Raw genomic sequence first — 25,375 nt, 5'->3', positions numbered from 1 at the left:
CTTTCTATGGTCTGGTACAGTTGCGTTTCAGTCTCAATTTATGTTTCCGTATTATTTCGAAATAAATTGCACACTATGGCCATTTTCTAAGAGCAAAAACTTTACAGCTAGAAGCAGTAAATGTTGGTTATGACTACAATAAAATACTATAAATAGGTATTTATCGTCTTTTTTGTATGTCAATATGCCATTTAGGCTTGTGACAAAAGTTGGTTTTGGTTTATGCCCTTTCAATGTGAGCCTATATATAGTAGATTCTAGTAAATACATCAGAAAAGTGGTCACATCAGCATTGTTTCATTTTCCATGTATTGATGTATAACAGTAGTTACTTTTACATCCTGTCGACTACAACTAAGTATTCGCGGAAAACGGGTCAGCGGCTTACAAAATATTACATAGAAAAACTTAAACTTTCATTGTCTCTGAAAGTTAGTACTTGGGTTTTAACCTAATATGTTAAACATGTAGTATTGGCTTGTAAATTCCTAAAAAGTTTGTTCATGCCAGACCAGAGACTGTCAAAGGGATGCAAGTTTTATGTAGATATATGAGGTATAAATCAAAACCTTCAGTGAAATCTCAACGTTTTGCTTTTGACATATTGCATTTATTATTGACCATGTTTGTTTAAGCTGTGTCGATCTAGAAAAATTCAGAGGTGTATGTGTTACAAACAATTACAAAATGAAAGTATGCTTTTAAAATATTCTGTTTTGAAAGCCCTCTTATGCTTTACCGTTTACTGGTAGCTTCAGCCGATGTTTGTTCATGTTGAGTATCTGGTGTTTGAAATCACCACAGGGGTTAAATAATCCTTTCCTAATTATGTAAAACATTTGAAAAAAAATACTTCTTTTGAACTACACGCCTTTGAAAAAGCTCAGGTAAAGATTCGTGATTCCTTACTAATTAAGTCCCCACCTTGACTTTGTGGTCCGATTTTGACCTGTCACAACTGTAACAGATGTAAGAAGGAAAATGACCAGGTCTTTGCAGTTTCCTAGCAGTTCGGTTCGTTACACATTAACAGATTTTGTCTAGTCAGGGCACCTGGATCAAATTTGTGTGACGTGTCCTTTTGCTTATGATTACTATGTATGTGTTAAATATTCAATGGTTACTGTATGTATTTTTGTATTTACCTTCAGAAATTGTCTTCTGCTTAGCAAAGTTTATTTAATTATTGACTTTCTTCTTAATTATGATTAAAAAAACTACTTTTTAAACAAATCGATAACTGTGTACCTTTGTCTTTTATAAATATAAAGGTATATTGTATCACTCAAACAATTTCTGTGCAATTTCAGTTTGGCACAGAGATCAAAATGTGGGTAAGTTACATTTAACGTCATTATTATATGCATTATTATAAGGAGTGCGTTTAGGCGATATTTGTCCGTCCGACGCTTCAGCGCTTTTCACTGTTTACAGATATTTAGCTGATTTTGTCGTGCATGCATATTGGGTTTATTTTCTGTATTGCATATCAAAATAACAATTTTCGGGTTACGTTTGAGTGTCACATGCAGGTGATATCCATAGTATAACAAAAGATCATAGTATTCACGAGTGCATCGGCATGGAAAGGTAAACAATGACCTTTATTATGTGTACGAATAAACAAAGATGATCAAAGACATAGAAAGATTTTTTGTTCAGACGTGTATAAAGTTTAAGATCATGCCCCCAAATTTATATGGGGGCATATAGCGTTGCTGCTGTCACTGAGTCCGTCCGTCCCGAAATCTTGTGTGTCCAACTCCCCCCACACTAATTTAGCCTGATTTACATCAATATTTAACAGATGAACAAACTTGATGTGCAGATGACCATAAAGGAAGAAACTTTTGCTGTGATTATTTCATCGTAATTATGGCCCTTTGATAGTTTTGCTATATAGAATATAGAAAAAAATCTTCGATGTCCTGTTGTACTCGGTCTTATTTGGTACTCATTACCAGTTATAAGAAGGAGAAATATGTGGTCTGTTCTTTTCTTTATTGTTCTATATTTGTTATAACAAAACACAAACAAGTGCACTCAAACTGTACTCTGATCATATCTGGTTCTGAAAATAGAAAATCAATACAATTCGCATTGTTATAAACTGAAAACGAATTACTTTACTTGATCACACCAGGCTCACCAGAATTTTGGAATCTGTAAACCAAAAATGGACAGAAACAATGCCACCACTCTGACTGGACAACTTCCACACTCACTTCAAGTGCTGGGCAAATGCTGTTAATGGTAATAAGGATTTTATAGTGTCATGCATGTTAATTAAATCTTAGGATCATTAGTACTGGAGTTAGTTAATAATAACAGAAAGAAATCAAATAGAATTCCATCAAAATCGCCATCTTAAATTACAAATTATGTACATTACACTACATAATCAAATTGCCAAAATATCAAAACTGTACACTTCAAAGAATATGTCAGTAGGCCAGCAAATTACCTTTAAAATGTATGTAATTGTTTAGCTATAAATCTTTTGTTTACAGAACAGTGTAATATAATAAAATACTGCATTTATTTTAAAAACCCACCTTTCCTCTTTAAATATTATGCCAACTCTCATTTTGTCTCGCATACATTGAGACTTCCGGATTAAAACAATAATGAGATTGTTTGGGTAGATATTTCGATCTTCGTGAGACTAATGGAACTATATAATATATATTATACATACAGTGCTATTCAGTGGGTTTTTCCTAAACAAAGTGGGGAAAACAACAAAAAGGAAACAATACCAACAATATTTTGACCCTTTTACACACTTCCCCCACCTGTGAAATAAAGTCCTGTCATTTAACAAATACTTTATAGGAAACAACTTCTCCTCTCCACAGACTACATTTCACTCTGTTGACTACATACAATGTAAGCCACTTTACAGACTACTGTTCACAGACTGCTACTGTTACAGAAATACATCTATAATCATATATAAAACAGGGAAATAACAAGCATACAATACAATGTATAGAAAAATGTATAAGAGATCGGTAATAACAATACTTACTTGCTCTTTCCCTCCTTTTGAAAATTGTGTCTCTCAATTTAAAAGGTGGATAGTTATAACTTTCTGAATGAAGCGAAACTGCAATAGAATAAGTGACTATTTACATTAAATTACATATTACAAAATGTATCTTAAATATTTGATGAACATATTTGAATTATACACTTTGTACTATCTTGTTGAAAATACAAAATCCTCAAAGCATCACTAAGTTGGTAGAAATAGTTGCATGTTACACAATGAACTTTAATCACAATGTCTATCGTAGCACCAGTATAACAATTTCAATGTTACTGATGCACATTCTCAGAACTGAAACACAAAATAAATGTTAAAATCAATAAAATAGTAAAATCATTTCATTATAGTCTTAATTATCTAATGAACCAAGTCTGGTTGCAGATTATCCAGTAAACCTGATGACACCAAGTTCTTTGAAGTTGTGACTTTTGTATCAGCTGACCTGTCTGTCTGTTGGTACAAATGGTAGTCTTTAGACCAAGCAGGTAGCCTTTTGGGCTTGACTGATTTCCTTAAACAAGGTCTTTCTTCTTCTTCTTCTTCTTCAACATTTGTGTCATTTTCATCTTCTTCGTCTTGTACTGGGTCCCTGTCTACTTCTTTTACTGATGTCGCACTGTCAGTGTCTCTGACAGATTCTATCATCACCTCATTATTTTTATCATCTGTTTCTACTTCCTTTTCTATTTCTCTATATTCTCCTCCTTTCATCTCATCTCTATCTTAAGCGTCAGGTTTAAGGGTGTCCCCTCTATATGTCAGTGAGACATATTCACCTGATTCCTCTTCTGAGTCTGTGACGTCACTTTGTACTCTGTTTTCTCTTCTTCTATCTCTATTTACTCTTTTTAATTCTTTGTCTTCTTTGCAACGGGCCGATTGCGGGTCATTTTTAATTTCATCTTTTAATGAAGTCTTCTTTCTTGGTTTTGGAACTGGTCTGATCTTCATATGTTTATCTTCTTCCTTTTTCGAATTGTTGTAGACATTTCTTTTGGGAAGAAGATGGTTCCCGTGTAACTTCACCTCGTAAACAGGGATGTCTCTATTGGGTTGGTTGACATCTTTGTTGGTTTCTGGTCCAAATCTATCAGCAATTTTATGTCTGCCATCAAAGGCTAATGTTTTCACTAAAACACTGTCGTCAATTTCTAGTTTGGAGGCTTTTGCTCTTCTGTCATAAACTTCTTTCTGTCTAATCTTGGACTGTTCTGTTACTGTGTTGACAATTTCTTGGGTCTCTTTAAGTCTCTGTTTAAGATCCTGAAGGTATTCCTTTGTTGATTTGTTGTTAATTTCGGTTTCTGTATCAAATAATGAATATATCAGTAGTCTTGGTTCTCTGCCAAACATTAGTTCAAAGGGGAGATTTTTGTCTTTTCATGTACGGTAAAATTATAGGCATAGACGAGGGATGGTATATATTTCTTCCAATTTTTCTTCTGCTCTGGGTTTAAAGTGCCAAGCATATCTAGAAGAGTTTTATTGTACCGCTCAGAAGATGATAGGTAAGGGTAGATTTCTCGGAAGCACAGAGCACCACAAACACAGCCTCAGAGCCACGCATTTGCAAAGTAGGCCCACAACAAAAAGAGGCTGTAATGGAAAAATATTACAGACGGGTTGCTTCAAAAATCCAACAAGTACATTTTAATTTTATGCAAAATATAGATAGAGATGGCCGGGGGGGGGGGGGGGGAAGGAGTAGAAAAAGGGTGTGTGTGTGGGGGGGGGGGGGGAGATTAGTGGAGGGGGTTGGTGATTTGGGGTGGTCCTCGGCTTTTGTATTCCCATGATTTTGCACAAATCCTGAATGATTTGAGACTGAAAGTTTGCTCCTTGATCAGCGTGGAACCTTGTCGGTATGTCCTAATTTGCAAAGAAGTTGATATACAGGACCTACTCAGCAGATTTTGCTGTCTGACTTTTACATGGTATGGCTAGAGCATATTTTGTTAAGTGATCAGTGACTACAAGACTACAAGGACATTTTCAATTCCCCCTTTAAAAGGTTCTAGTGATAAGAAGTTTGTTGTTACATGTTCTAAAGGATGGGTTGTGATAATGTTCTTCGTAAGCACCTGTCACACTGACTGATCCAGTTGTCTCGTTCCACTGAGGTGCAGAGCCAGTAGAAGAGCAGTGTAGTGAGGTTGTCCTATTCCGTCCAGGATGTCCTATGTAATCCTGTTAAAACTTTTTTCTTGTACATTTCTGGTAGTACCAACTGTCTGATTGTTTTTAGTCCACCATCATCAGATGATGGGCTATTCAAATCACTCTGCGTCCGTGGTCCGTCCGTCCGTCATTGCGTCCGTCCGTCCGTGCCCGCGAAATGATGGTTAAGTGACTGCATAACGGTACTGTCTCTTTGATGTCGTTCATTCCGTTCTGTTTATGTGACTATTTTTATTTTTATGTGACTGTTAGAACAATAGAGAGAACAATGGGGGAGTCACATAAAGACCGTTTCGTTAGAACGTCCGTCCGTCCGTCCGTTAACAATTTCTCGTTATCGCATCTCCTCAGAAACTACTGGGGCATTTTGACCAAACTTTGTCAGAATGATGTATTGGTACCCTAGTTGTGTCCCTCTGAAAATCAGACTGGTTCAACAATTTATGAGTGAGTTATGGCCCTTTGTTTATTTCTATAATTTACATAGATTTATATAGGGAAAAACTTTGAAAACCTTCTTGTCCAAAACCACAGAGCCTAGGGCTTTGATATTTGATCTGAAGCATCATCTAGTGGTCCTCTACCAATATGATTCAAATTATTTCCCTGGGGCCAAATATGGCCCCGCCCCTGGGGTCACATGGTTTATATAGACTTATATAGGGAAAACTTTGAAAAATCTCTTGTTCAAAACCACAGGGCCTAGGGCTTTGATATCTTGTATGTGACATCATCTAGTGGTCTTCTACTAAGATTGTTCAAATTATCCCCCAAGGGTCAAATATGGCCCCGCCCTGGGGGTCATATGGTTTAAATAGACTTATACAGGGAAAAACTTTGAAAATCTTCTTGTCCAAACCACAAAGCCTAGGGCTTTGATATTTGTAATGTAGCATCATCTAGTGGTTCTCTAAGAAGTTTTTTTCAAATTATCCCCCTAGGGTCAAATATGGCCCCGCCCCGGGGTCACATGGTTCATATTGACTTATATAGAGAAAAGCTTTTAAAATCTTCTTGTCAATAACTACAACATTCAAATTTGGACCATATGTATATTTTTGAGTGGCAAGATGAACCTTGACATGAGTTGACCTTGATTTTGACCTAGTGATCTACTTTCACATTTCTGTAGCTACAGCCTCCAAATTTGGACCACATGCATAGTTTTGTGCACCAGAAAAAACTTTGACCTTGATTTTGACCTAGTGACCTACTTTCACATTTTTGAAGGTAATGGCTTCAAATTTGGACCACATGCATAGTTTTGTATTCCGAAATAAAATTTGACCTTGATTTTGACCTAGTGACCTACTTTAACATTTCTCAAGCTACAGTCTTCAAATTTGGACCACATGCATAGTTTTATGTACCGAAATGAACTTTGACCTTAAGATTGACCTAGTGACCTACTTTACTATTTCTGTAGCTACAGGCTTCAAATTTAGACCATATGCATAGGATTGTGTACCGAAACAAACTTTGACCTTGACATTGACCTAGTGACCTACTTTCACATTTTTGAAGGTACAGGCTTCAAATTTGGACAACATGCATAGATTTGTGTTCTGAAGCGAAATTTGACCTTGATTTTGACCTAGTGACCTACTTACACATTTCTCAAGCTACAGCCTTCAAATTTGGACCACTTGCATAGTTTTATGTACCGAATTAAACTTTGACCTTAAGATTGACCTAGTGACCTACTTTCAAATTTCTCAAGCTACAGCCTTTAAACTTGATGCACATGCATAGTTTTGTGTACAAAGAACTTTGTCCTTGAAATTGATCTAGTGACCTACTTTCACATTTCTCAAGCTACAGCTTTGAATTTGAACCACATGCACAGTGTTGTGTACAGAAATGAAATTTGACCTTGAGCTAGTCAATAAGTCTTGAAATTTGGAACACTCAAAAATGGCACAGTGATCTCTTGTCTGTCCATCTTCCTCTAATCATTGTCAAGTGTTTGTAATTTCTTTTCATAATAAAGTCTTCCCTTTGAAATGTGACTGTCTTGCCAGGTAGTTTTCTGTCCAGTACTGCTCGATACCACTTGCCAATGATATTATCTTCTCTTTGGGCTTTTCTTATCTCTCTTGACTCTATTTGTACAAAAGGCTCTCCTTGACAGTCTCTAATGCCTACTAGATTTAACGTGCAATATGGTATAACCTCTATCAGTGCTTGAACTTGTGAAGAACATATCGCTTTTACAGTGCTATCTTCTAGTACAAGTTTTTCTCCATCTTCAGTTTGTAGTTGTTCTTAGAGGTATCTTGACATCCCACCTGCGTCAGCATTCTTTAGTCCACTTCTGTATTTAAGATCAAAATTGTATGCTCCAAGCGCAGAAGCCCACCTTTGTCCTGTTGCATCAAGTTTCGCTGTCGTTAAGATGTAGGTTAAATGATTGTTGTCGGTGAAAACTGTAAAGTTGTTGTTTGTCAAATAATCAGAGAATTTTTCTGTTATAGCTCATTTTAAAGCCAGAAATTCAAGTTTAAAAGCGTATGCTAGAATTTCACCATTTTTCCCAATAACAGATTTTGTTAATATTTCATATATTGTTAGTTCATTCTATAAGTAACCTAAAAATAGGGGTCACCAACTTCGTTTTCATTTTATTTCAGATTATAATGCATGACCAGGGTACAAGTGTATCCTGAAATCTAGAGCGTGTCTGCCATAGCATATAACATCAAGGAATCAAATAAATGATTCATGAAGTATAACAGATAGTCAAATCTCATAAGACATGACTACTTCCCTTAAAAACAAAAAGAAATTTTAATGCAATTCAAGAAATACTTGCATGATACTTGTGTGTTGTCGTAGGTAAAAAAACGTCATAATTATGGAATATTGTATATTTCCTTCAGCAGTTAATATTTACAAATCTACATAAAGGAATTTGATTAAACTTGCAAGAATAGCAGAATATAATGTTTACTTTTAAAATATAAAAAGAAAATGGATGGTCACCGAATTAAATTTTTCACAATATCATTTTGAAATATTGCCCCTTTATGATACTGGTTTTTGATGTTCATGCCGAGAAATAAAATCCGTTAAAATCCAAAATGGTCTTAAAATTCTTGTCAGACTCCAATAAATTAAAAATAAATATTCATAAAGAAACGTCAAATGGGTTAAATGTAACTCAACTGTAAATAAGAGACTAAAATCTTTGGAAATATGATATGAAAAAAGTGCGAGGAGATATCTACCTCGACACCGGTTTCCGCCGATGACACTAAAATGACAGTAACAAAGCACAAAACATACGTTCAAAATTATCAGCGAGACAATTTTATGCGTTAATGTCAACATTAATTCATGATCAGACCTGTTATCTTTACAAATACATTCATATGTACTTGTACCAGAAAACGTTCCCACAAACTTTGTTGGGGATTTTCTTACATAAATACGCAGAAAAAGCTTGGACGTGACAGGACAGTGACAGTCAAAAGGTATCACGCTCCCGTAACTTACATCCTGTTATTTGGATTCGTTTTGATCAAGCATCAAAAATAAACGCAGCGATTGTCCGAATATCCAAAACCATACAACTTTACCGGAAACGATGAGCCGTGCGATTTCTGCCTCGTGATCATTTTATCTTGCGTACGTTTTCATTGGGGATGTCCTTACAGAACTACTCAGAATAAACTTGGACGTAACGGGACAGTGATAGTCAAAAGTTGTCACGCCGTCCCGAAACGTACATCCTATCATTTTGACTTATTTTGATCAAGCGTTAAACGCTCCGATTATCCGAAACCGTGCAACTTTACCGGAAACGGTGTCGTAATCGGTGCGTCGTGCGATTTCTGCCTCGTGAAAATTTTATCTAGCATACGCCTTTAAAAGCGGAGTAGTTTTTTCTGACCGTGACAGGCTCCTGATGGCATAGGCTATTACCATTTTCTTTTCGTCTTGGTTTTGGTAGAGTATTGCCCCAAGTCATTTACAACTTGCATCCGTATGTAATTCAAATGTAAAGTCTGGGTATGCAAGTATCGAAGTGTGTGTCAATTTATTCTTGATGTCATCAAAAACTCTCTGTTGTTCCTCTCCCCAAAGCCAAGGTTTTTGTTCTCCTTGTTTCTGTTTCTTTTCCGTTGTCGTTGGAGGTACGAGGTCTGTTAGTGGTCTTGTTAGGGAAGAAAATTGCTTGATATAGCGTCTGTAATATCCTGTGAATGAAAGAAACGATATTGATTGGTCTGCATTACTTGGTGTTGACCAATTCCTCACTTTTTCAATTTTGCATGGTCGGTCTCAATACCTTCTTCACTCACAACATGGCCTAAGAATTTCACACGTCTTTTCAGGAAGAAGCATTTGTCAGCTGACAATTTTAGGTTGCATTCTTTAATCGTTGAAGTACCAAATATAATCTTTCAAGGTGTTGTTCAAAACTGTTTGCGAAATTAATCAAATCATCCAGATAAATGATACAAATTTTTAGATTGTAGTCACCTAAACATTTCTCCATTAATCGTTGGTATGTGACTGGGGAATTACTTAATCCAAAGGGCATCTTTATCCACTCGAAAAATCCAATTGGTCTGGCAGGAAAAGCTGTTTGCTCTTTGTGATCATCCTTTACCTCTACCTGATGGTATCCTGACTTCATATCAATTGTCCTTAACCATGATGCTCCTTTCAGTGCGTCGAAAATTTCTTCTATTCTCGGAAGTGAATAAGCGTCTTTAATGATTTTGTTGTTAAGCATTCGGTAGTCTACACAGAGACGAAGTTTTCCATTATTCTTTCTTACCAATACAACATTAGAGGCTCAAGGTGACTTAGATTTACGTATAACACCACTTGCTAGGAGTTACTCAATATGTTGTCTTACTTCATCTATCATACCAGGCGGAATTCTCCTGTGCCGCTGTTTGAAAGGCGTTTCATCAATGAGATCAACTCTGTGCTTCACCTTGTCGCAGCTGCCAATGTCTGTTTCGTTCTTAGAGAAAATGTCCATGTGCTTTTTTAAGAGTTCTCTAACTTTCTGGTCTTGTTCTGGTGTAAGTGATGACTCTGTGGTAACATTGAAGATTTTCTTGAAATTGGACTCGTGTTCTATTCGGTCATAAACAGTTTCGTCTACAGTTACTGGTTGTAGTTCACAAAGTATGGATTTTGGCGCAATGTGTACTGTGTCCGTAGTTGCAAGTTTGTCTTTTTCCGGTTCAGTTCTTTCTCCCTTAAAGTAATACATCTTAGAGCTAAGTACCAGGGAGTTTTCAATGAAGCTTTCTGCAAAAAAAAAAAAAATGTTCCAAAGTTCTCTTGACAATATGCAGTGAGTTCCTTTAAAACACTTGTTGTTCCTAATAATTTAAATAAAACCGGAATTTTGGAATGGTTGATCTTTAAGTTCTGGAATAACATCTGTTGAAAAGTTAGTCTCAGTATATCCTAAGAAAGGAAGTCCTTCTCCATTGGCACATTCAATGTTAACAATATTCTGTACTGGATGAAGTGGTAATTTGTTTAGATGTCTTTTATAAAATGGTTCACTCACTGTTGAAATGCAAGATCCAGTATCTAGGAGAGCTACAGATTCTATGTTATTCAGTTTTATGCTAAATTCATTGGATGATCCAACTAATTCAGGACCATTTTTATTGAAATTGGTGCTTCCATCACGTCCTGTCATAGACATTTAGTCGTTGCTCCTTTCTTCTTTTTTGTAGATGTTGTTGAGAGATCGCTTTCAATTTTCCGCACTTCAGTCGTAAAAGTATCAAAATCCTTTGCGATTTCAAACTTAAGGTTTGTCATCTGTTTCAAAGGCTGTTTCATACCTTGGTAAACGACGCTCATCAATATTTTCTGCTGAGACGGTTTCAACGCATTAAGTTCAATGACCTGTGTAAACAGCTCTTTCACTCTTGCACAGTATTTTGCAAATGATTCCATTTATCCCTGTTCACAAGCATAGAATTTCTTTAAAACAGTTTCCACTGAATAAATCTGTCCATAATTACTGTGGAATTTAGTCATAATTTCTCCAGCAGACGCTTTGGTTCCTAATCTTCTTACTATGTCGGCCGCTTCACCCCTTACCGATCTCCGAATGGCTAATAAAATTGTTTCCTCTGGGTATGTCTCCTCCTCTTTTAAGCACAAAATTTCATACTTCCAAGTGTTATAGGTGACATCACCCTTACCTTCGTCCCCGAAGAATGTCGATATTCTTAGAACGAAAAATTTCTAATATATGGTGAATCACCTTAAATTTCTAATATATGGTGAACCACCAGCTTAAATTTCTAATATATGATGAACCACTACCTTACATATCTAATATATAGTGAACTACTTTAAGTATTTATAATAGACAGTGAACCATCTTCAGTAACCTTAAGTATTTCTAATTGTCACTCAACAATGTTCTGGAATGTAGGACTCTCAATCAAAAAATTACCATAAACTACCATAAACAATTATTCCTATACTAAGCTACTGATGTAATAAATAGACTACTTCTAAACCAACCACAATAATATATTAAGTAGACCAAATACCTTTCTAAATATCTTAAAAGTTCTGTACTGAATAGAACTGCAGTCATATATTTCCTTGTACTTTTTTACACAAGATATTATATATCTTCAATTTTCAATTTATTCACTATATGGGAAAAACAGCTTTTATCAATACAATTTACCAAAATTGTCTATGTATTTCTCTAATTCAAAAGTTCAGGATATAATCAATATTAAATATTTGTTATTAGATAATAATGTTTAAATCAAATAAGGCTACATGAATACAAAGTATAAACTTTGAACTTTGTATACTAGGTACCACACTTTAATGTAAAACACAAACACTGTATTATAGGAATAAGGTCAGTAATTCGGTCGAAAATGTGCTTCACATTTTATTCACTGCTAGAATACATTCTGCATGAAATGAGACGGTTTTCATGTTCATACACCCGCATGGTAAGTTTTGCAGATCGAAACCAGAAGTATGTGTTTATTGTGCGGACAAGAGCAAATGTGCACCATTTTTAGGGTAGCAGACCACAACTGGCATTTCACTAGGAACTATTCAACCCCCTATTTTCTTTTCATTGTTTCGATAATTTATGATAGAACTTTCATGAAAAATAGGTGTAGGAAAAAGTAATGTTCTATTAAGATACGTAAAGACGACCTGAAGTTGTCGTTTTTATATGAAACAAAGAAGGATTAGAATTACTGACTTTCAACCTATAATACACAAACAGATTTTCTGAAAATATCTAATAATAGACCAATTTTAATTTATACTAAAATTAGTTCACCACTGGACCAATGAAAAATCTACTTGTAATGGGTATGTGGAAAATTACTGGAATCCCAAAATGTGTACCTAAACTAATAATTGGAGATCCAGAAACTGAATCAAAAGTAGGACAAGGCTAAAAATAAATACAACTGATTATAAATAATATCAAAGTACTGGCTTGTTGAATATATCTTTTATTTGCTAAGTATCTGGATTTCAAAAGAAATATTTACTTTGAGTGCTATTTCAATAGAGTTAAGAGATTAAAATTTGGTTTGAAAAGAGATAGATAGAAGATTCATCATGCAGAATCCTTCACCAATTAGTTTAATACTGTTAAAATCCCTTTTACCAAGTTAATGTGACTTGTGAATTGTCTTTATTTTTAGATTTTACAATAGCACACCAACTCGATTGAATTTTCTTTGTTTTGCACCAGTACTTTATTCAAATCACTCAAAAATCCCAACTGATGACTAAAATACTAAACAGTTGTAAGGTTTCAACTCCCAATTTTGAAAAAAACAATAACATTAATTTTACATTTCACTCACCACCTGTATGATATAATGAACACAATTCCATCGGACTGATGAAATCAGTGATTCACTGTGTAAAGTCAAATCAAAATAATTTTAAGTGTAGACCAGTCTGTAATTACTGTCTCTTCGGTCAGTGGTAAACCTGAAGTTTAAATTATTTCTTGAAACTTTTGCATTCACTAAAAGTTTTCATTTACTACTATAATCTTTATATATTACTTAGTTTCGTCTGAATCACCGGATTTTTTCTGTATCCCAAACGTATCGTTGTTGACATGTCCTCTGATTGTTTGTTTTGGGTTTAACGCCGTTTTTCAACAGTATTTCAGTCATGTAACGGCGGGCAGTTAACCTAACCAGTGTTCCTGGATTCTGTACCAGTACAAACCTGTTCTCCGCAAGTAACTGCCAATTTCCCCACATGAATCAGAGGTGGAGGACTAATGATTTCAGATACAATGTCGTTTATCAAATAGTTACAGAGAACATGAATCGAGGATCGAACTCGCGACCACGCGATCCGTAGACCGACGCTCTTACCTACTGAGCTAAGCGGGTGGGTCGACATGTCCTCTGTACTTGACTTTGTGCCGATTGAAATTTTTCTAAAAGTTTGTGATAACTTTCACAAGTAAGTTCAAATTTTATGAACCACTCTTCGTTTACTTTGTGGAGTGATTGTCTGATCATATATATATATATATATATATATATATCTCTGGTCCCATTCAGTTAAAAAGACTAAAATGTCACTACTGATTTGTGAGACATGAAAACAGAGATTTGAGTATATATATGCAAATGTTGAACCAGTACGAATGTGTAGTACAATTCGGGCTCGTATATAAAGCAGCATCGAAACTAATCTTATTGGGTTAGTGGACTTGCTGTGGCATGTGCGAGTTCGTTTGTACTGCTAGGCGCTTTGCCGTAATTGGTCTGGTATATTGTGGTGGTGATTTAGTTCGTATAAATTCTCTCTACTATATAATAATTTATAATGCGAACTTGTATCCTAGCGGATCTCACGTATGGGAAAGTCAACTGTTCTGAATATAGTTATATCCCTTAATGCAAATTATCTATATATATATTCAACGTATCCTCGAGATCCAGTTAACTTTCAGAGAGAGAAAATATAGCTTCTCTGGTCCCATTCAGTTAAAAAGACTAAAATGTCACTACTGATTTGTGAGACATGAAAACAGAGATTTGAGTATATATATGCAAATGTTGAACCAGTACGAATGTGTAGTACAATTCGGGCTCGTATATAAAGCAGCATCGAAACTAATCTTATTGGGTTAGTGGACTTGCTGTGGCATGTGCCTGTTCGTTTGTACTGCTAGGCGCTTTACCGTAATTGGTCTGGTATATTGTGGTGGTGATTTAGTTCGTATAAATTCTCTCTACTATATAATAATTTATAATGCGAACTTGTATCCTAGCGGATCTCACGTATGGGAAAGTCAACTGTTCTGAATATAGTTATATCCCTTAATGCAAATTATCTATATATATATTCAACGTATCCTCGAGATCCAGTTAACTTTCAGAGAGAGAAAATATAGCTTCTCTGGTCCCATTCAGTTAAAAAGACTAAAATGTCACTACTGATTTGTGAGACATGAAAACAGAGATTTGAGTATATATATGCAAATGTTGAACCAGTACGAATGTGTAGTACAATTCGGGCTCGTATATAAAGCAGCATCGAAACTAATCTTATTGGGTTAGTGGACTTGCTGTGGCATGTGCGAGTTCGTTTGTACTGCTAGGCGCTTTGCCGTAATTGGTCTGGTATATTGTGGTGGTGATTTAGTTCGTATAAATTCTCTCTACTATATAATAATTTATAATGCGAACTTGTATCCTAGCGGATCTCACGTATGGGAAAGTCAACTGTTCTGAATATAGTTATATCCCTTAATGCAAATTATCTATATATATATTCAACGTATCCTCGAGATCCAGTTAACTTTCAGAGAGAGAAAATATAGCTTCTCTGGTCCCATTCAGTTAAAAAGACTAAAATGTCACTACTGATTTGTGAGACATGAAAACAGAGATTTGAGTATATATATGCAAATTTTGAACCAGTACGAATGTGTAGTACAATTCGGGCTCGTATATAAAGCAGCATCGAAACTAATCTTATTGGGTTAGTGGACTTGCTGTGGCATGTGCGTGTTCGTTTGTACTGCTAGGCGCTTTGCCGTAATTGGTCTGGTATATTGTGGTGGTGATTTAGTTCGTATAAATTCTCTCTACTATATATATATATGTGTGTGTGTGTGCGCGCGTGTGTGTGTGTATGTGTGTGTTCTGGTAGAATGAAGATTTACTAGACACACAAATTATTCTTAAAGTTATATCTCACTTTAAACATTTAGATGATGTAAGAAGCACAGCGAATCTCTAGTCTAAAACACAACATTTCCATATATGTGAATTCTTGAGTACATCTGACGCTGTACTTATTATATAAAGATTCTGGTTCATATACTGTTAACGAGTGTCCTGATATAGTGCACGGAGGGGCACCTGGGGTCTTCCTCCACCATTAAAGCTGGAAAGTCGCCATATGACCTAAAATTGTGTCGGTGCGACGTTAAACCCAACAAAATAAATAAATAAATAAATCACAGAGTTCAGCACAAATTCCTCTCCGAACTGATTTAATAATTAAATGTTATACTCGGTCTTATTTAGTACTTATTACCAATTATAAGTAGAAGAAATATGTGGTCTGTTTTTCTTTTCTTTATTGTTCTATAATCTGTTATAACAAAACACTTCCAAATGCTCTCAATCTGTACCCTGATCATATCTGGTTCTGAAATTAGACAATCAATACAGTTTGCATTGTTATAAAATTGTTATAAACTTAATTACTTTACTGGATGCATTAATAGTTACATGTGTATTTATTTAATTCAGTCATAAATCATCATGAAGAAATATATTTAAGCACAGTGGTCCCTTCCTTCAAAAAAGATAGAAGCATCTCAAAATGAACTAAAATAATGACTATGCATGTACATAATCAAATGATACAATACAATATAATTTACATGGCCCACCAGACTTTTGGGATAAACACAATGCCACAACTCTGACTGGACAACTTCCACACTCGCTTCTGGTGCTGTGCTGATGCTGTTAATGGTAATAAGGAATTTATAGTGCCATGCATGTTAATAAAATCTTAGGAGTAAGTTAATAGTAATCACAACTTACAGAAAGAAGTAAAATAGAATTCCAACAAAATCGCCATCTTAAATTACGATTCATGTACATTACAAAACATAATCAAATTGCCAAAATATCAAAAACTGTACACTTAAAGAATATGTCAGCAAGTCAGCAAATTACCTTTAAAATGTATATGATTGTTTAGCTATAAACTGTTTATTTACAGAACAATGTAATATAATAAAATACTGCATTGAATTCAAAACCCGCCTTTCCTCTTGAAATATTGTGCCAACTCTCGTTTTATCTCGAATACAATGAGACTTCCGGATTAAAACAATGAGACCAAAGTGGGGAAAACAACAAATAGGAGTAAATACCAACAAAGTGATATTTTGACCCTACTACTTGTCCAACTCCTCAATTAAGGAAGGAACTTTTGCTGTGACTATTTTTACCATAGTTGTGGCCCTTTGATAGTTTTGCTACATAGAATATATAGAAAAATCTTATGTGTCCAACACCTTAAACACCATTTAAACGATATGCTTGAAAGTTTCATAGAATTATGGCCCTTTCTTTATTTCACAAAATAGGCCATAGTGAAGAAATTTTGTGTGTTAAACTCCTCATATACTCGCTAAAATGCAAACCGAGGGCTGAGCGCGAAACTATTGTATGTTGTTCTTTATTACAGTTACACAGTTTCGCGCTCAGCACACGAAACGTAAAAGTTTAAAAGGAGAAAATCAGGCAAAATTGACTCATGTAAGATGTCGGAATTTGGTATGTCTGAAAATTGTCATAAGCTTTACTATGTTAATACAGTGTCACAAAATCGTTCTCGTTCTCGTAACTATTTGCGTATGATAAGCCAAGGGGTCTAAGCAGAGTTGACGTTTCCTTTGATCATATAGTTTCCTTGGTGATAAAATATTTAGATACTAATATTTATGCGGCTCTGTTAAATTATTATAAATATGTTTGGTTTTGAGAATTATATGCATTTACATATATTTCAAAGATTTTTATCTGGATGTCTATGGTGTGTTTTTTTTTAATCGTACTGTCTGTAAGGTGTATTATAAGAAAACAATTTATAATTATGTACGATTCGCGTATGTTTTCATGGTAGATATTCCTTTTATGGCATGGATCCATAGATAAAGTTCTAGTTTTCTTCTGGCTGCATAATTTTTCGCCATTCACCCTATAGATAAATTTTTACATTTTCTCTGCAATACTTTTTCACCAGAGATGAAAATATTTATTCTTGCATGAGCATGAAAAATACAGATCTACAAAATCAACTCATATATTGTTTCTATTCAACTAATTTCTAGTGTAAAGAGAATGATAATTTACATAATAACTTTAAATGGAGATATTTTTTCCTTACGTCTGGAGAGTGTATACTATTTTGTTTTTTGTTTTTAGCTCTGCACGTTCCGATCAGTTGTTTTACTACAATCTAGAATATAGTATAAAAATATAAAATATAAAAACGTCTTATTTTTCAGAACATAAATATATGCCAGTGAAAAGATAGGGTCGTGTATTTGATTTTTTGCTATACTGATTTGAAAAATACATACAGTAATCAAATCTTCGTAATGGGAGTGGATGGGAAAAGCACAATTTGATGATATTTTCGTATACAGAACTTTTTCTACAGAGTAGATTTTAAGGAAATATTTTACAGTAGTTAATTTGTATATTGACCTTCTTTTTCTTAAATAAAATGTGTAGGTCCTTGCGCTATTTGTTCCTGATTAAAGAGATCCGTTTAATTCAAACTATTTCATAACCTAATTTGAATGTTTCATGTGCCGTATATTTAATCTTAAGAAAGGTAGAAACGTTGACGACTTTATTAATTAATACAATGCTAATACTGAAGGTACTACACGTACATACATATATATGATTAAACTTAATTGATTATTTCTTTAAGAGAACAATGGATTTACATTAGAATTTCCACTGACCAAATACAAGATAGGTTGCAGATGGCTTTCGTTATCAAGGTTCAAGTTGTTGTTTGACGACACGAGCCGGCGTAAAATTCGGAGAAACGGTTTCAAGGTGAGATTTGATTAGCTATTACATAATTTACTGTCTTTTCTAAAAAGAACAAAACGTGGAAAGTATATTCTGTTTTGTTTTTGTTTTTGTTTTTGTTCTGGAATTCCATAATAATATAAAGTACAAAAAAGGTATCCTTGGCCGAATGCTAAGGTCGTTGACTTATTTCATATACATGTACTTTGAATCCTTTGTCCAACCCTGATTATCTCTGATCCCTGATTGTTTCACCCAAGGCGCATGAAACAATGCAAATCAGGTCAAGCTTGAACTTCCTCCACCACGAAACCTTAAGAGTCCCCACAAAACCTCAATTTTGTCTGTGTGACTAAAAATCCATCGAAATGAAAGAAAAAGATAGTAAAATCTATGAGTTATGGTGGCTGATTTCTGCCAGTGTCGTTCTGTCGTTCTGGCGCCCCCGCAATAATGAAAGAACGACGTTTTCCTCTTTTGGCGTTGTCTCGTTCTGTCGTTCTGGCGCCCCAACCAGAACGACAGAACGACGTTTTCCTCTTTTAGTGTTATTTCGTTCCCTCGGTCTGGCGCCCCTGCCAAAAAGATATAACGAAGAATGCAACGCGACAGAACGAAAGAACGACACTTATAAACAACGCCCTAAAAAACGTCGTCTTGGCGTTCTGTTGTTCTGGCGCCCCCCCCCCACAAAAAAAAAAACGATATAACGAAGAACGCAACGCGACAGAACGAAAGAACGACACTTATAAACAACGCCCTAAAAAACGTCGTCTTGGCGTTCTGTCGTTCTGGCGCCCCGACGGAACGAAACAAGTTCCTAATCCCCATACCGTACCCGTACCGTACATTCATATTCGGCAACTTTCAGTTTTCACGGAGTGTGGCGGAAACAGTCGAACACATATATAGATTTATTGGCTAATATATTTACGAATATTTCGGATTCTGGCTAATACATTTACGATTATAGTAGCATAGCATCGCGAGACAGGGAAAGTTGTAAATATATACGTTAATGATATATATATATTTAAATGAATTGATGAGTAATATATGTTCGATTTTATAGATGTTTTGTTTTGTTTTTTCTCTTGCTTTTTATAACTGAATAAACATAAGAAATTCTACACGACATGTATTCGTTCTCGCTGCACTGAAGTATAGTGACATTTAATTAGAATGGTGATAATCAAATTAGCGCATGCTTTCCCGGCAGTTTGGTTCAGTCAGTTTTTATATAAACATTAAACATAAGTTTAAAAACATCGAAAACCACGGAATTAAAATGACATACGCCATATTTAATATTTTTTGAGAAAACAACACAAAAACTTCATTATAGTGGATATAGAAAATAAGAGTAAAGAATCTATATAAATTCGGAATTATCTGATCAAGTTGTTTTTGTATTTCTTTTTTCCCCATTTCGGTGCAGTATCTTATCTAAACTGACTGGATTCGTGTTAATTACTTATTTTGTCAGTAACGTTAGATACATGTATTCCACCAAAATGTTAAATTAGTAATGAAAAGACGGTGCTAGGAACATTTCGCGTTATTTTTAAATCCAAGGTTCACTTTGAACAGCATTACACTTTACCATTGATCATTCTCCGCACTTGATCTCGGATAGACAGCGGTAAGTGGTCGAAATATTGGCGGGTAGGTCTGTACGATATAAAATATGTTCCACACTATTTTTCCTAACGATTAGTGTAATGTGTGTAAAATATGTTTGAAAATGTCATCCATTCATATATGTTAAACAAAGGTCAAGTATTTGGCCACATGTCGTAAGAAATGAAACTTAAATATAATAATAAATGTAAGCTGTCTTGCACGCCGATTTCAATGTCGGTGATTAGTGAACTGCGTAAAAGACGGAGTATAAGACAATTTGTTACTATGACATCATGAAAAATGTAAGACCAGTGACGGATTTAAGGTGATCGATATCAAGTTTCAAGTTTTTATTCCAAGTAATGGCCCTTGAAGGGCGGGCATAAGACATTTACAAATACAAATAAGACGATAAATCCTAAGACAACAAAGTACAAAATGATATTGCAAGTATTCTGCAATTAAAACAATGAGCATCTGTGAGGGTCCTGTCCCCACCGATACCCAAGTGTCCCCTATGATTCAAATTAAATTCCTTCGTACAACCATCCAGAGAGGCACACGAGAACCAGAGAAACAGAATCCAGGCAGAAGTACAAAGTAACATTATTTTCTTGTAAACTATTGCTAACTTTAACAAAGTATTTTTTATCTTCACTGTTAATCAGTTATGAAAATTATATGGCATTTCGATTTCTGAAAGAATACTGGCTTAAATACTTATTCCTATCAACAGTATAATGAGAACCGATAAAAAGATAGTGAAACTTACCGCCCAAAAGTCCACAGATACATAAATGACAATGTTTAAGGTTTCGTTCAACATTCATAAATCTGCCTTTCTCAATTGGTATTTTATGTTTAATACATCTAAATGTACAAAGTATATTCGACATATCAAATGGCAAAATGTTCAGATATTTTTCAAATATCAGACCGGGACCGAGACATGATATCGGTCCAACTTAAAACCAGTGAGCAAAACTATACCGGTCCAACATCATTTTACGATATCTATCCAGACCTATAATTAAAAAAAAATATTGGTTTAATGATGGCTAGATATGGATTGGCCGACTGGATTAGATAACACTCTTTTAAAGTGCTGAAACGTTTTCAAAACGGATAAAAAATTATTTCAGGGACTACATCCTCTTTGGTTTTACAGGCCTTCATTTTAGAATTCTGTATAGAAATGTTGTTTTAGTTTTGAACAATATATTACATACTAATAAATCAAACAATAATTTGTTTCTACATGCTTAAAAGCATCAAGTTCAGTTAAACTGTCAAAAGTATTCATGAATACAATTACGGGCTATTATTACATGAGTACCTATAAATGATAACAAATTTGTGATGAAAATTCTCCTATTATCGCATTGCGTCGTGAATTATCACATTATCATAATAAGCCCCGGGGCCATTATCGATAATGGCCCTGGCGTTAGCGCGGGAAATTAACGTCCGTAAACAAAAATGACGTCATCCCGTTTCATGGAGGTAAAACAGGGAATATTTCCGTTTAATTTTATCATCTGGAGCGTAACATCGTGTATTCTTCGTGAAATAGCGTATTTTTCTCCCTAAATTATGCAATAAGCAAGAAAGTAAAACTATCCAGGTATTTGATTTTATACAGTAAATATACAAATAATATAGAAACTGAAAAGCTGAAATTTATTGTGCCAGAAGACGCAAGTAGGCCTATCCATATAAATGACACAAAAAACCCATTTCTTACTATATTATAGGTAAACATGTAATAAACAGGTAAATACATGGGAGCGCGGTGCCTTTGAGTGATAATGGCCCTGGAAGAAGATAATAGCTCTCGGGCTAAAGCCCTCGGGCTATTACACCTTTCCAGGGCCATTATCACTCAAAGGCACCGCTCTCCCATTTATCAACCTATACTTACTAAAGGCGGGTTATGGTTTTATCGGTTACGCAAAATATTGCAAAGGGCTCTGTCTTAACTTAATTGCAGTATTTTAATTTACATGTACGCAGAGGGTATAGCTTACGGATAACTGATCAGAGGCTAATAAATTATATGTTTCGAGAAATCATTGACGAGGATAATTCATTAAATAGTCATACACAATGTGTTTCTATATGCAGAGCAAGCCATATCTATAGGGAATCTGTGGAAGGCCGGTGCCCAAGGCTTATTGTCAAATGCCAAATGCCGAATAATTAATGCTAAATGCCTATAACTTAAGCAAAATGGCAGTTACTTATTGCTTAATGGCAGGTCCTTAATGTTTGATACCAAATGCTTTATGCCATTTACTTAATACTGAATGCCTAATGCTAAAGGTCAAATAGGTAATGTTAATGGCTAAAAGCTAAATGCTAATCATCACAATCTTTGACATATGATCTCTTAACCTAATGAATTTATTTTTTAATGATTTAAAGACTTATAATAGTCTGTCAGTTTGATTTGAAACAATAACATGTTCTACCGGCCTTGGGACGTGGGAACATAGGACAGAAACTGTTCACTCTGAAGATGTTTAGAACAAAGTTTCAATATATTCAAAGATATGTTATAAAGGTCAATGAATATTTAAAGGGTTCACATTCATACACTAATATATTCAGTTCATTTTTTTAATAAGCACTGACATTTCTGAGTTTCTCAATAAACAATTAGCATTTATTGTTTGACAAGTACGATTACCGTTTGAAATTCAATACCTGATATTAGGCATTTGGCAAATAGCATTTTGCACTAATAATTTGTCATTTAGCATTCGGCAAATAGCATGTTGCACCAGCCTTCCATAGGAATCGATCTAATCGATCCCTCTGCGGTAAGTTAACATAGCAAATTAATTGCAGATCTCATTTTCGCAGTTCAAGTGGTACAATACAGAAAGTCCAGTCTTGATTGATGTACATAGAGTTTAACCTATTTCAGATCTACCTGTTGTAGTATTTTGAAATGTCTGGAGACATTTTTTCACAGAGGGGAAATATGTAGCCCCTTGAATTATTTTACATCATATCGGTAGATTTTTCTCTTTGCTTAAGTTTAGACCAAATGAAACTATATTATCAAATATAAATTAGATCCTTCTGGCACGTGCACTGAGAGTTTAGCTTAGAAGACGCTTTATGTTTGTGACTGTAAGCGTCTTCGCAACATGTCAAAACGCAACGTTTCGAACATTGTAAACAAAGTAATGACCAGTTGGTTGCTATTATACCACATAAAAAAAAAGGAATTCTAACTCTTTATATTAAATTTGTAACGTGTGCGCCGCATCAACTGAATAAAAAAAAAAACCGAGTGTAGTAGCAAGCACGAGTTATTGCCCATCTACTTGGCCTACTATTATCTGGAGAACGTTCATGTACAGACGGTGAACATATCTATATAGTGGCCGTGCAGATACACCTTTAAGACAGGCAATATGACAACTGTGAAGATTGATAATGACATTTAATTAATTAAGTTAATCACAAAAAAGTATACAACAACATAAATTTTCATGTTAAGCGTATTCTAGTTTTATTAACCACTTTCCGATTTCTTTCCGATTTTTATTGTCACACTTGTATATCATTTCGTATGAAAAGCAAAAGGAAAGGCGCGAAATTTACGTCATCGCTGCTTGGTGATAACCGACCGCTGTTTTGACGACATCCGAATATAGTCAGGGAGAACGTTCCTTAGATGACGTCGCAGTTGTTCTGTGTGGTGAACAGAATGGCCGGGAAGCTGATTTTAATGTTAAATGCCACAAAATATGTGCAATTTATAATATTATCTTGTTTACAAATGGAAAGGAAATATAATGAAAATATAAGAAATGAAACTATTTTTGCGGTGTTCATGCGAAATGAACGACAGAATAGGATCGGCAAATTAAACATGAACAGCGCGCGATTCATGTTTAATTTGCCGATCCTATTCTGTCGTTCATTTCGCATTTAATTTGCCGATCCTATTCTGTCGTTCGTTTCGCATGAACACCGAAAAAATCATTTCATTTCTTAAATGTATACGGTCAAATACTTAAAACATCTTAGCTATATTTTTACTCTAAACATAAGTAAATATTTTTTTTATTTAATGCATTCATTCTAGCTTTGGCGGAAAAGAATAATATCAGAAAACATGTGGTTATATCCACTCCCTTTGTGAACTACATGTTTAAATTTGACGAAAAACTGGATCATCTATTAGTAGCAAACATAATGAACCTTAAGATATAATTTTCAAAATGACATTTAATTATATACATATCATAAACATGATGAAATCGGCTAAGACCACAACAACAGTCCCTTAAATATGTCTGAAAATACATATTCTTCGTCGTGTGTTTCCGCCACACTCGGTGAACTATAGGCATACAGACACTAAATAGAAAAATGGCGAGAAAAAAAAATGGTAGTCGCATAATGGCGGATACAAATAGTCCTCAGTTTTTTTTTGTTCTGTAGATCCATTTTCCTTATTTCTTTGCAATATTTTTTTGCTAAAATCACATGACAGATCTATGTTTGACATGTAGGTAGCATTTTCATAATGAAATAACAACATGACAAAATTTTTCATGGAAACTTAGATCATACACCACCAGTATAATTTGGGGTCTCATTTTTTAACTAATTTTGCAGTTTGTGTGTTTGACTGAAATTATTTTTCTTGCATCAAACATGACCCCCACTTTTCTTTTGATTTTTAGTTAGCACTGACAATATTCTTCAAGAAAATGTAAGTTACAGACATTTAAAATGGGTCCTGATGTGTGCTGCGGTCATTGGAAATAGGTCAATTTTCTATAGAATAAAGAACAACAACTATTTAGTGTATTATATCCTATAGGCATACAGACACTAAATAGAAAAATTGCGAGAAAAAAAATGGTAGTCGCATAATGGCGGATACAAATAGTCCTCAGTTTTTTTTGCTCTGTAGAGCTATTTTCCTTATTTTCTTTGCAATTTTTTTGCTAAAATCACATGACAGATCTATGTTTGACATGTAGGTAGCATTTTCATAATGAAATAACAACATGACAAAATTTTTCATGGAAACTTAGATCATACACCACCAGTATAATTTGGGGTCTCATTTTTTAGCTGATTTTGCAGTTTGTATGTTTGACTGAAATTATTTTTCTTGCATCAAACATGACCCCCACTTTTCTTTTGATTTTTAGTTAGCACTGACAATATTCTTCAAGAAAATGTAAGTTACAGACATTTAAAATGGGTCCTGATGTGTGCTGCGGTCATTGGAAATAGGTCAATTTTATATAGAATGAAGAACAACAACTATTTAGTGTGTTATAATCTGAAAACCGAAAGTTGTCCAATATGAATGTACGGTACGGGCACGGTATGGGGATTAGGAACAACCCAAATGGCGGTCTCCAGTAAAAAGGAGTAACTCCGAGTTACTCTG

The 25,375-nt window shown here is 34.7% G+C and overlaps 1 protein-coding gene across 2 annotated transcripts in view; it reads left to right on the top strand.

The window, feature by feature from the left end:
- LOC123529661 (uncharacterized) overlaps window positions 1-25,375 on the top strand; it is a 51,986-nt gene that overhangs the window by 1,285 nt on the left and 25,326 nt on the right. For both annotated transcript variants that reach the window (XM_053522110.1, XM_045310085.2), the window contains 2 exons: window positions 1,311-1,334; window positions 18,218-18,348. In XM_053522110.1, the coding sequence (XP_053378085.1) occupies window positions 1,311-1,334; window positions 18,218-18,348 (155 nt within the window). The remainder of the gene's footprint in view (window positions 1-1,310; window positions 1,335-18,217; window positions 18,349-25,375) is intronic.

The sequence above is a fragment of the Mercenaria mercenaria genome, chromosome 13 (assembly GCF_021730395.1).
Source record: "Mercenaria mercenaria strain notata chromosome 13, MADL_Memer_1, whole genome shotgun sequence".
Taxonomy (NCBI): domain Eukaryota; kingdom Metazoa; phylum Mollusca; class Bivalvia; order Venerida; family Veneridae; genus Mercenaria; species Mercenaria mercenaria.
Note: the sequence above shows the minus strand (reverse complement) of the source record. Positions and strands in the feature narration are given on the sequence as shown.